The following is a 13,916-nucleotide window of genomic DNA, read 5'->3' as shown; positions in this document are numbered from 1 at the left end:
AATGATTTTAGAGTGTGAAATTATTGGTTTGCTGCTTTCCGCCTGTAGCTGCACACATGGAGCAGTGGAACAGACAGTTTTATGTTGACTCTTTCCATTCAGAGTCTGCTTTTTAACTTCAACACATAGCATTGTCTTCTGTACATTAATTCTGAGCTGGTTCATAAAAAACTATGAAAAGAGCAAGAAAGTAATCATTAAAGTATTTTTGTGTCTGAGGAAAGATGCCAAATAGTTGCTGAATGTAAAATAAATCCGTTGGCACATATAGAAAGGTTTCTGGCCATGATGTAGTCCTCTATGTCGAAGGCAGGTTTCTATACCTAATGACCGTTGTTCATTCCTCCTAAATGACATAATACAGGCAAAGTCCTACCCAACAAATGGGGGGCAGGGGGCGTTGAAAACAGCCAAAGCAAATGCTGATTTGGTTCCCAACTTTTTTTTTTCCTCCTTCTCCGTTTCTCGTCATTCCTCATTTCCCCAGCCGTTCCTCTACTTATCTGATTTCTCCCGTTTCCTGCACTCTGGTTTCAGTTTATTTTTAATCCAGCCTCACCTCCTCAGCACTGTCCTCTCCGCTTTGCTCCATACTTGTCTAACAGTCGCCCGTTCCTCATATTTGATCTAATTTCCCTCTAATAGGGCATCCATGAGTTGGTGTTTGCATTTATCTTTTCTTGCTCTGATCAATTTTCTTCTGACTTCTGCAACTTTTGTCTTTATTCGACCAGGAAGCTTTGTTCTCATTCCCTTGTCTGTGCTCTAGTATGTTTCCTCGCCACCTCATTTTTCAGCATGCCCTGGAATCCTGCTGCAAACAAGTCCGCATCCTCTCCACTGTCCTTCACATGCCACTGACCGGCCTTCGGATGAAGGCCTTGTCTAAACTAACCCGGCCTTGAGAGGTGGCCCTGACAGGCAGCTGAGGTAGACAGCTTCACACAAACACAAACATCTGCTGCAGCATGACCATAAACACACAAAACCTCACAATCTCATATGCAGCAGCCGGTATTGTGTATCCTCCACTTGGCTGCAGCTCAGCTTATAACATGTGTTTACCCTCGTACGGTTACAACCTCCAGAGGTTCTTCAAACTACAAGAGGCATGAAGCAGAGCCACATTAAAAGAACAAAAATATGATAAAAAATCATATTCTTTGTGCCTTTACAAGGTGAACCTGTGCTATGTGGAAGGTAATCAAACTGACTGTGCCTACGTGTGTGTATGAAGTGCGGCACAAAACATTCAATGTCCATAACCGTCATCATGGCCGCCTGTCAAATAAACAGAGAGAAAGTGGATGGAAGACAGGGAGCAGAGCACATGTATGGAGGTAACGAAGAGAAGGCGAGGTAGAGGGAGGAGGAGCTGCAGACACTGATGTCAGCTTCAAGCTTTCAGCTGGAACAACTAAAAGAACAGGAGGAGTTATTACTGCAAGTGCTTCATAAAAGCATATTACACATTAAAACATGCTTCAGTTTCCACACAGAAACAGAACTTAGGAATATTAAAGTCTTATTTATTCATTTTAATTAAAGGAAGCAGAATATTGGTTGGGATTTGTCCAGTATCACCAGTTATGTGGGTGATTTATTTACTAAAAAGATGGACATGAAGGAAAAACGTCGCCTCGGTGTGATGGTTGAGCTTATCCTTCCAGACAGGCTAAAAGGTTAATTCTGTTACAACTGTGGTTAGTTTCCAGATAAGCAGCCAAAAAAAAACCAAAAAAAAAAACAAAGTCTGAATGAAGTGCAGATTTGTCAGATAAAGCGACAGATATTGTCTGAGAACATGACACAGGGTCAAGTACCTGTTGCTGCTTCCTGCTGCTCCCTCTGTGAGGCTGATAGAGCAGCCATGTGCAGAAGATTGGATCCACATTGACCGCTATGCCTTGGACACTGACCAGCAGGACTGCACCTGGAAAGCACAAACACAATCAGAAAAGCACAATTAAAATCCAAATATAACCAATCTAAATGACTTCAGATTCCACAAGCATGGATTTGACAAAGAGTAATCATCACAAAGAAGTGGAAAGGATTGGTAAAGTAGGAGCAACATAAATATGGATGACTTAAATCAATGTAAAGTGATAAGATGACAAACATTTATGGGCCGTGTTCTCAGGTTGTTCCACTGCAGCACAGCGCGGCTTACAGTGTGTCCTAATGACCTGCTGGTGGGTATCAAGGCTGCTTGCAAGGAGCACAGTTTGTTTCAATTGTGCTGTTCAAAGCGGTATCACACTAAGCCAAGAATAACATTTTCTTTTGATAAATTTCAATGAAACTCAAGACTTTCTCTGGGTTTTGGTTTACTCTTAAAAATAATCTTTACCAACAATAGGCAGGCCCTGAGGTAATGCATTAGGATCATATCAATAATGATTCCCATGCCGGCAGGATTAGTGCAGGGTCTCTGGCGTGCCGTGGAATGTCCCAGCATGACGATAGGAGGATGTTTCAGCTCTACATGGACTTTCAGCAGTTTAATGGAGCTTTGGACTAGACTCCGGTCTTCTGTTTCAGAACCTGTTTTAGACCCTGAGGCATGTATGTGTGTGTGCGTCTACATGTGTGTGTGTGTTTCACCTTCAACAAAGCCTGATTGCCTGCTGCTTTCCTTAACATTTTAGTGTCTCTAAAACATGAACAAAGCACAATTATAAACCCTCCCTAAGCACACTCACACTACCAAAGACACTAACACGTGTTTTTGTTAGACTAGCTCTCAAGTTTGGCAGGAATCGCTCCTGCTTTCATGATTCCCTGTGAACAATGCAAATAAAACTGCTCTAATTTGCTCCACTTTTACAGCATACCGACATTTGTGGCCTGTGAACTCTTAAGTGTATTTATGTGTGTGTATTTGGAGCATGAAGCTCATGCATGACGTCAAACAAAAGAAATGAAAAGTTTCTTCTAAATTTATGCACTTTTCAATGAAGTGTTTGAATTATTATTATTATTATTATTATTATTATTATTATTATTGTTATTATTATTTACATTATTCTTATTATGAATATTACCATTATGATTATCAGTATTATTTTTTAAATTATTTTGATTATTCATAATAATAATAATAATAATAATAATAATAATAATAATATTCAGGTGTTCTTTTATTGTATCTGATTTGAGAGTTTATTTCAACATAAAGGCTAAAAAAGATTAAAACAGAAAAGAGCACGAAAATAAAGATGGTTCAGTTCATGAATTACTAATAAATAGTAAGTGATGTAGAATTTACACAGTAAAGGGATTTTCTTCTCATTGCATCAAGTCAAACTAATGAGCGGTTCTTCCATCAGTAGACTTGTTGGTTTTTGGCTCTGCCTGGACTTCTATACGTCTCTGCTCAGGAAAACGAGCTCTTCCTCAGATCACTTTATCAATCTTTGTTTAAACTGCTCAGCCCGTTGTTGTCATCCTCACGGGGGAATCATACTGTAACCTCAGTCGTGTGGTTTGAACTCTGATACCACAATGCGGCTGCTTAATAGGCTTTGGCTGTGGTTGCAGAGCTGAGGCTTGACTTTGAGTGGTTTCATCATCGCTCAGGCAGCATGAACAGTAAAGGACCCAAAAAGCATGTTTTTAATGTATTGATCCTAACTTGTGGTCCATATAGCCCATTGTTTATTTCTCAATCTAATTCATTTTATGCAATATATGGATTGTTACTGCAGATATATATGTATATATGTATATATATATATATATATATATATATATATATATATATATATATATATATATATATATATATATATATGTGTGTGTGTGTGTGTGTGTGTGTGTGTGTGTGTGTGAAAAGCTGTTTTTTAACAACATTCAAGGACAATCATTATCGTTCACCATCTATGCTATATAGTGCATGAAGCAGGGTGTCAGTTTCACTACAGAAACATAAGTAAATGAATAAACTACCCAAATAATAATAATAATGGTGGTAGAAAACATGTTAATCTGTTTAAAAATGGTCAAATCACAGCACAAATCATGCAGAAACGACTAAAACTGGGATGAAAACTGTGCAATGCATCATTAAAGCTGGAAAGGATGAAATGTGGTCAGAAAAAAATGCCTGAATGATGGAGATCGGTGATCATTCAAAAGTTACATGAAAGCAAAACAGTAGTAGAACTCTGGGTTGAGTTTCATAGTGAATGAACATTTCCACATGAAGAGAGCTTCGTGGAGCAGGAGACATTGTTTTTCCACTGCAGAGTCCAGACATGAACCCTGCTGAGAATCTCTGGGATGGGGTGGAGGAAGCTTTATGACATGGTGGACCCTCCCTTCATCAATACAAGGTTTTGGCAAAAAATGAATGCAAAACTTACTGATCTCTGCTGCTGTAATCAAAGCTAAAGTGAAACATCAGCGTGAGACATTTTGTTGGTAGCAACTTTGACTGGTTGAGTGTGTAGGAGATGGTTGCTTAAATACCTGTCAGTGTTTTCAGAGTCAACAGCTGCAGTCTGACTGCATCTGTGTTTACGGTGGCTTCGCCGTCTGTTAATGACAGAATTTCGCACGCTGAGAGATCACAACTCCACTCAGAAAGCTCCCTCTCTAAGATTAACAAAGCAAACAAGGTCTCTCCACCAGCTCTCGGCCAGTCTGACAGTGACAAAGAAATAAAATGTGTTGACTCTGCTATTGAGGCTTTGAAGGGCCAAGGCTTTAGCGTCCACACTGTGTTCCTGTTTCATCACGGTGTTGAAATAAGCGTCTCAGAGTGACACATCCTTTGAAGCGTGCAGCCCCATGAAAGGGCCTGGCATGCTCAGAGGGCGACCTCGGCAGCAGGCTAACTGTTGTTTTTCCTCTGCTCTAACAGGGTGGCATGTGTGTAATTACAGAAAGTGATGACAATAATAACAAAGGTGTTTTTGTTTTTTTTACTTACTAAATGATTCCTGAAGAAAACACCAGAAAACTGCTCAGCAGCCGAGACTGGGAATATGTAGAATCCCTGAATGTGCTGTGAAGACACACTTAGGTTAACTAACCCACAGCGGACCTATTAATGTCAAAGGTGTTTTCTTTTTTCTTCCCTTCAGTGGCGAAAGACCAGTAGAGTTAAAAGCAAGCCTGGTGCTGCTGGTGTTGTTTTATGGATGTCTGACATCAGGCTGCTCACGGCCTCAGGCTACATCGGGCCCGACGAGAAAAAAAAGACTTCAAACCATGACGTCTTTGTCCGTCTTTTCTTCTCTGGGTCAAGTCTTGGTAACCTATCAGGCCCAAATCTTTCCGTTATCTTACAGTTTTTTTACAAGGCTACATTACTTTCAACATGGACGTCTCTTAAATCTGCTTTTGTTCTGTCAGTGCGATCATGAAATCGGAGAAATGGGGAGTGTTTAGGTCAACGCAAGTTCAAAACCAAGTCCTCCACTGGAGACCACGGCCCTGATTGGGGTTACAAAGGGCGCAACCTCTCAACGACAGGGCCGTGACCTCCACATCAGAATAAAGAGACAGGCAGGGAGAGTTGGGAGGTGTTCTCCAACCACCCCCCAGGTAGGGAGAAGGGGGGAGAATTTATGTCCCAGCCAGCTAATCACCCCTCAGAATTGTTTCATTGTTGGACGTGAGGCAGCGCAGGGTCCCTGCATCCAGCTTCTCCAACAGAAAATAAATAAATATGGCCCAGCCCGCGTCAGCCAGATGACTTCTGACAGGTTTGGTTAATTTCTAAGCCAAGTAGCAAAACAAAACATTACGCCAGCGTACGGGGCCTACACCGCCTTTAATTGCTTTTCCGATGAGCTCATGACTTGAAGGTGTCCTGGAGCGAGCTATGCAGCCCGACAGGTGTTCTACTGATGTGTGTGTGTGTGAGAGAGAGAGAACTGGAGCTGCTGACACTATTAAAACGGGACTCAGCTGTGTGTGGGTGGGTGCTAGGAACATTGTGTGAAGGTTAGGATTTATATTTTTGTGTGGAAATGCATCTTTCTGTTTCTGTTTGGCTCTACTGAACATGTGCTGTGGGTCACTGAACAGGCACTGATGTCACACACCTTCTTGCTAATAATCTCTTCACTCTGCACCCACATGCATGCAGTCCCCCCGCTGAGCTGCGACCCAGCGGCCCTGGGCAACGCCGCCACAGGAGCCCGGGGGCTCAGGAAGGACACGGGCAGGTTTGACTGGAAACAGACCCCGGTCTACGGAAACCCTGCTCTCATTCAGGGCCGATTCAATTCTCTGCGCTGGAAGCTGGTACATTCAGTAAGTGTGTGTGTGTGTGTGTGTATGTGTGTGTGGTTTTAACAGAATATATAAGCCTAAGTGTGTGTGTGTCTTTCAGTATGATCCAACAGCGGTAGCTTGCAGCTGACAGGCTGGACCCACCTCATAAAGGTTGACTATAGCTGTGGGTACAGTAACAGTAAAGGGAAGGAAGAAAGCTGGAAAGTGATTCAGCTCATGAGAAGAGCAACAAATGGCAGACAGACGTGGAAAGTAGCAGAAAACAGCTTTAAAATAAATAAAACTAAATAAAAAAAGCTGTTTTAGATGAAATCCAACAGATAGAAAGAAAACTTGATAAACAGACAGAAGAGACACATACAGAAGTATTCAGGAGTACCGTTTTTGTTGCACACAACAAAGAAAATAAGTATTGATGATGACAGAGTACTTCTTCAGATCCAGATTCGTTTGTCATGTGGAACGCTTAGTTTTCTTCTTCCCACTCCCTCTCTGGCAAAACTGTGTTTTCCCTGTTTTTAGTTACACAGTTCATTGTTTGAAAAATGACAGACTTGCATTTCTTTGCTGTAAATATCACTGCCTGAAATAAAAAGTTATCAAGTTAACATGCAGCCAACAATGCACTGGAATGTGGAGAAGAGCTAATTCACTGCTTACAGGTGCTGCAACAGAGAAAGGAAAAAAAAAAACAGATAAAAAATTAATTTAAAAATAAGAAAATAAAGTATTAGAAATAAAAGCAATAAATTAAAAATCCGTCCAGTTAAAAACTAGGGAATTGTAAACACATGAAACGTGACAAATAGACAAGTAGAGTCAAAATGTTTGATGCAGTTTTGACCAGTTCATGTTGGATTAAAGGAACAGACCAGACGTATTTTACTTGTGTTATTTATATGTGAATCACGATTCCATCCTGAACGTTTATGATTTATGGGTCAATAACAGCAATAACGGCAAGTCTCGTTGTGTAAAGTTCACAGTCAGATGTATCACAAGCACACCAAGACAGATGAGAAGCAAACACATGTTTGATACATGTTGAAAAGGCCTTTTCTTCATATTGGACACATGCATCGCTGCGTATTTCAAACCTGTGCAAATAAAGATGTTCAGCATTCATAAATACCTCTGCTAAGGAGGTTATGTTTTTCTGGTGTTTATCTGTTTGTTTGTCTGTTTGTGTTCAAGATAACTTTTCATGAAATTTTCAGGACTTGTTGGAAATGTGAAAAGGAAGAACTGACATAATTTATGTGCTGATCCGGATCACCGTTTGGATCCAGGAACTTTTTAAAGGATTTTTTAACATTCTGCTCGGTGGAGGTTTACAGTTATACGAATAGTTTAACATGTTAAGCTAATTTTTGTGAGTTGCTGCCAGGCTCAAAGGATCATCTCTCCCAGAAACTCCCTGTTTTCCAATCAGCTCGGGTTGATGACTCATGGTTCTTATCTGTGGAACTAAGACGGTTTTCAGGCTTCGGTTTGACCCCAAACAAAAATACTGACTATGCTGCAGTGGTGTAAGAGTATCCTTCTGGGATGTTTAACTCAGCGGGGCTGGTGTTGAGTTCAACACCTCCCAAACTGTTTAATTCAACTATTCCCTTGGTATGAATATGTATATCTTAAGTATTTTAATCTCTAAAGATTCTGTTTGCAGATGGACACATGAAAATCTGTGCCTTATGTAGGTGAAACCGAACGGAGAGACCCCAGCAGGAAGAGTGGAAATCCTCAATTAGATGTTTCTGGTCTGGTTCCTCAGTTCATTACATCCTTGATCAAGATATTTAACCACATATTTGTCCCTAAAGGTGTTCCTTGCATTTGAGTTACTTAGTATAAACAATCTGCAGAATTAATCTAACATAATGTCCTCACCAGTACTTTGATCGATCTCATTCTTTTAAATAAAGAAGGGATTAGAAATTAGAAAGGATCTGAGCAGAAATTGTCTATAATTTCATTTAATTTCTTTATTCCTTTGTTGAAGTCCTACAAAGAGATCTGAGATCTCATGAAGCGGACCACACATTGAGCACTGGACCAAGGGAAAATGTTCTCCTGCATCTCACGGAATCAGTGGAGAGGCCCGAAGGGGAGTTGAAGCAGTAGAAGTGCAACTCTGTCAAGCTCCAGATGTTGATAAGACGCTCCATGACCATACATAGGCCGCTTCTGGTTGATTCCTTGCCTTCATAAATCCCCATCAACTCTTACGGTGTTGAAAAGTCAACCAGACATTTGCTGCCTGCGGCCCAACTGATTTGGAGCGCTCTAGATGTTGTCACTAGGTGAGATACTTCAGGCTCACAGAGATACTTCAAACCACATCGATAGAAAGTGCTTGACCCAGCTTTTTGTCAGTAAGATAGCTAGTGTTCTTAATGAGAGAGAAAACAGACTGGGTCCTGATTGCATTAATGTATCATTACCATATCCATCATGGACATATGGTGCACTGTGTGAACTCTAAATGAGCCCCAGTATAATGTAAAGGGAACAGGAGAGACACTTCTGAGCTCATTAAAATAAACAGACTTCTGCTGCTGCTGCTGCTTTCCCACAGAGCGCCGAGGTTGTGCGCAGTTACCTTGAAAACGCCTTATCGCTGCTATCATTCAGTGGGCTCCATGGACTTCCTCTGCAGTTCAAGCCGAGTTCTCTCAGTTTGTCATGAAGAGGGGAGTAAAGTAATCACATGTCTGCCTCTATGAGCTGTGGCTTCCACGTATTTTATATAAATTAAACCTGAAATGATTATAAACGATGATTTTAAATAGCAAGATCTTAAGTTTCCATTACACCTAGAATTACGCCAAAAAATACGTGAACAGAAAAACCCATTTTTCGAATAAAGTCTCAAATATTACTAAAAGGTTTTAACCTCTCATGAGGTGTTTTTTTTTTTTTTTTTTTTTTTTTTTAAGACGTTTTGATAGAGAAATATATTTCATAAGTGAAATAGAAACACTTTTAGCATTTCTGTGACGTGGGGGGTTGTGACCAGTTCCTTTCGGGTAACGATGGCGCGGTGTGGAACAAACAGCAGCAGAGGTTTAGAAAAGGAAAGAGGGAGAAAAGCTTTGAAAAGCCATAGCAAATTCTCGACAGCAGGTAGAAAACGAGTGGCTACATCGCATGAGCCGCAATTCTCGTAAAACTCGTCCGCCTTATGTGCTAAACACTGTTCAATGCAAACACCTGCACATCACAACTGCTGTGTGTCGAAACATACAAATATTGCTTTTATTTTGAGAAAAAATGTCATGGAAACACAGCTAATGATGCAGTTCTATCCTTAAAGTAGAACTTTTTTTAAAAAAATTTTATTAATTTACTTGATAGGGAGAAGTGCTTATGTCACACACAACAGCATTTTAGCAAAGGCTAACTTTCAGCACTTGTCCCTAGTTTGGCTTTTACACCAGACAGAGATGACAAAAAAAAAAAATACAAAGTACATTAAAAAGCAAAATTAAAAGTATATATATACATATGTGCATATATACATACATGCATAGACACACACACATATATATATATATATATATATATATATATATATATATATATATATATATACATATATATATATATATATATATAAACATAGAACAATATAAAATTAAGTACAACACTCCCAAAACTCCTATTAAAAAGTAAATCCATTGTTAGTGCATACAGACACACCAACCTTTATACCCCCCCACCATAGACTGTATTTGGTGGAGTTTTTAGTGTCATGGTGGATGATTGACATCGAGCGAACTCCGAGCTTTCTGTAGCAAAGAGCTAACCAAGCTAACGCGCAGATAACAGGAGCTAACCAGCTAACTGAGGTAAGCGGGCTAAAGCTAAGTCACGTTGTTAACCAGCCACAAACTGCGGTTGTTCTACATTCTTCTGACTTGAAGCGGGAGATCGGGTACCTGTCAATCAAAAGGATATGCCCTTAACTATGCCGAATTTCAAGATTAAATTACTTCTAAACGGGTGAGTTAGAAAAAAAATTTACTCCCCCCACAGTTGTCATGAAGGTAAACCTGATCTATTAAACCGAAAATGGATTTTTGAACCAGGCTGTAAACATGTTTATTTCTGCTGTGAAGTTGGTCTTTTTAACATGGGAGTCAATGGGGATTTGCGCTGTTTTGCAGCCCCTAGTGGATGAAGGGGGAACTGCAGTTTTATGCACTTGCGCATAGGCTTCACTTTTAACCGCCGGAGGTTGCCGCTTGCCCCCCCACACAGAAAATGACAGTACTAAAAGTGAATACAGTGGTTTTTCTTTAGCCAGTTCTTAGGCCTGGAAGTAAACCTTTTAAAATCCAGCATGGTCTATCTGATGCACACTGATCAAAGTGCAGAGCAATAGACATGCAGAAAGACGGAAAACTGAGAAATAATAGTCAGGCTAAGCTAACTTGCAAGTCCACTTGAACGTTAGTGCGCTACATTCATGGGAATCTGTCTTTCTCATTGGACTGACTGACAGCAGCAGGGATGTGACCCACCCAGTGATGAGTAAACAACCGTCTGTTCTTTATTTTAAAACTGCAGGTGGACTTTGATTTGGTTCCCTAAAGCCAGTCTGATGCAACTACACATTTAAACAGTGTTTCATCGTAAGACACTGAATTTAACCTGCAGAACTCTGAACTACTCCTTGTAGATCACTGGCATCCCTGACTACTATTCTGTTCATAATTTCTCAGGAACGTTAGCATGTAATTGGAATTGATAGCTTACTTTATGGCCATATTCCTCAATCCTGGTCCTCTGGGACCCCCTGCCCTGCATGTTTTATTTTTTTGTTCAGTTTTTTTTATTGGAAAATTAGTTAGACATAATATTTAAAATACAATACAGTCATCTTTTTTAATATATAACTCCCCGGAACAAACCCACCCTGTTACACCATAATTTTTTTATTTTTTTTTTTAATTCCAGAAACAACAATTTAGGGATTAAGTTACTCATGTAAGATAAGTTAGGAATGCACTTTTTTAATCTGATCTAAAATAGGTTGCCAGATATAGAAGAACTCAATAAGCCCTGCATGTTTTAGACGTTTGCACACTTTAACACACCTGACTGAAATGAAAGACTCATTAGCAGGCCTGCTAAGACCTTGACGCGCAGTTCAATTAATGTGAATCAGGTGTGCTGGAATTGGAAAGAACATTTATATTCCACCCAGGATGTTTACAGTCCACCTGCTTGATGCAGTGCTTAACCAGAGCAGAGATCCCCAATCCTGGCCCTATTCGGCAGGTGTCCTGCAGGTTTTCCAAGTGTCCCTGCTGCAACACACCTGATTCAAATCAATGTGTATTTAGCAGGAGTTTTCCAGCAGGGTCACTTGGAAAACCTGCAGGACAGCGGCCCACGAGGACCAGGATTGGTGATCCCTGCTATATGGAAAATCCAAGATGATCACATTTTCATCATGAAAAGAAAAAATCACCTTTGCAACTATGTTGGTGAGAAACCTCTGTTTAGATATAAAAAATTCAACAGAACGGATATTTTGGTCCTTTATGGCTGGAATAATGAGAAAATTATGGGAAAAAGGTGGTTTTTGACTGACATTAGTGACACAAACAATGGGAAGTTGTAATAATAATGGGGGGTTATTTATGTAAATATTTTTTGTTGTTTTTCTGCAGCTTGGTTGTTGTTGATCTGTGTGTTGTTTCTACAAAGCTCTGTGAATAAAGTTGCTCTGGTTGACCTTTATGGCGATAATTCTATTAATTCCTTGGTTTAAACCTCATAATCTGACAGCTGAGTGGCTCAGGTGGTAGAGCCGCCTGTCTTGTGACCTGATGGTCTGAGGTCTGAGTCCTGCTGCAGTTGCAGACTGTTTTGAGGTTCCCAAGCCCAGATAAATGCAGAGGTTTGTGTCAGGAAGGACCCCTTCAGAGGGACAAGCTGCAAGGGGACAACAACCTGACAGCTGGATAAAATGATGATGTATGTCTGCAGAGTTGAGGTTCTGCCTGCATTTTTACTTTATTTAAAACAAACAGACAAACAAACAACAAGTTTAGAGTTTTAAACAAGTTATACGAAAAGGACAGTGTGGCTTTTGTTTCTCCTCTTCCTTGCTCTTACAGCACCTGACACTGTATTTTTTATTCTTTTGTTATAACTTCTACAGCTGTCCATCTGTACTTTATTCTCTCCATTCCCCAAACTCCCCAGCTTTCTAATCCAGCAGCTTCTTACAACAAACATCCAGATGGTGGGTGCCTGACCCCATCATCTCCAGTTATCCCCTTCAGCTTACTCCACAGCCCTCTCCTTTCTAGATTGCACACAGGACAATCAAGGATAAAATCCTGCCTTTGATTACCGTCAAGTCCATCCACTTCTCTGCTGAATCCCTGCTCGCTCAACATTTTCAGCTTTTTCTTTTGTCAGTCCAGCAGACAAAGAAATGATCTCAGTGGCTGATCAAAGTCTTCTGGCAGAGATTTGGGATCATTCAGGATGCTGGGAATGCTGCTCTGAAGAATCTGACAGTTGCATAATTATATGCAGCAGATTTCATGTCAGTGTCAGCTCATCTGAAAGCTTTCCAGTCACTTGGTCTGAAAATGTCTGTCAGGCAATTTGTCTCTACAATTAATAAGTTGGGTTAAATTATAAATACTGCTTTAATTTTGGCAAGAGGGTGGATGACAAAGGGGTCACTGATGACACATTTTTGAACTGTGTAGCTCAAAGAATTGATAAGTGAACGCAGCCATCATTAAAAAGTATTTTTTCCAGTGACGTTTACATGATCACAGCTTCTATCAGCTACCAAGTTCTTCTGCAGAATAAATCCAAAAGAAAATTGTGCATGTAAAGGTTCTTGTAATGCTTTTCTGTGGATGCATTTAGATATCATATGAAAGTAATTCCTCATTACATCCAACATTTCCGTAGTTTTGGTTTAAAAAGGCAAAAAGAAAAGAGTTTTAACGTGAAAAATAAAATATATTTACTCTGAAAATGTTAGAAATGGTAATTGGATTGCACTTATGCAGAGCTTTTCTAGTCATACCAACAGCTCAAAGCGCTTCACACTACTTGTCACATTCACCCATTCACATGCACACTCATACTACCCAATCATACCACGATAGGCACACTGGGGGGGTGGGGGGGGGGGGGGGGGGGGGGGGGGGCAACTTGGGGTTCAGTGTCTTGCCCCAGGACACTTCGGCATGTGGTCAGGGTAAGCCTGGAATCTATCTCCGACTGCTCTTCCTCCTGAGCTACAGCTACCTCCAGAAAACCTCCAATTCAAGCTGAGTTCAACTAAGACGAATCCAAAATAAACTCATCCTGACAGAGACGGATCCTTCCTACACAAATGGTCCCGTAGGGACTGTTCTGCTGAATCCATAAGGACTCTGCTTGCCTCACACCTGGTCCCAGGTACTTATTTATTCATTTAAATTCCTATTTGAAGCTGAGATGTGATTTCCAAGACATTTAAAGGTGATAAAGGTCCTGATACTAGACTTAAAAAACTGTGCTGAGGAAAGGAAGGCTCTGTGTTTCTGTCTGGTGAAGAGAGTTACTCCAAACATGTCTGCTTCTCTGCAGCTGCGTCACAATTCAGGGTCTGTAACCCCGAACACCGTGCTTTGAGTCTGTTT

General features: G+C 40.4%; 1 protein-coding gene across 1 annotated transcript in view; it reads right to left on the bottom strand.

Annotated features, from left to right (window-relative positions):
• The window catches only part of vps13b (vacuolar protein sorting 13 homolog B), a 433,420-nt gene that overhangs the window by 263,299 nt on the left and 156,205 nt on the right, over positions 1-13,916 (bottom strand). The window contains exon 20 of the mRNA XM_079241403.1: positions 1,824-1,933. Within this exon, the coding sequence (XP_079097529.1) occupies positions 1,824-1,933 (110 nt within the window). The remainder of the gene's footprint in view (positions 1-1,823; positions 1,934-13,916) is intronic.

This window comes from Telmatherina bonti, assembly GCF_933228915.1.
Source record: "Telmatherina bonti genome assembly, chromosome: 5".
NCBI lineage: Eukaryota > Metazoa > Chordata > Actinopteri > Atheriniformes > Telmatherinidae > Telmatherina > Telmatherina bonti.
The sequence above is the reverse complement of the archived record's forward strand: the minus strand, read 5'-3'. Positions and strand labels throughout refer to the sequence as shown.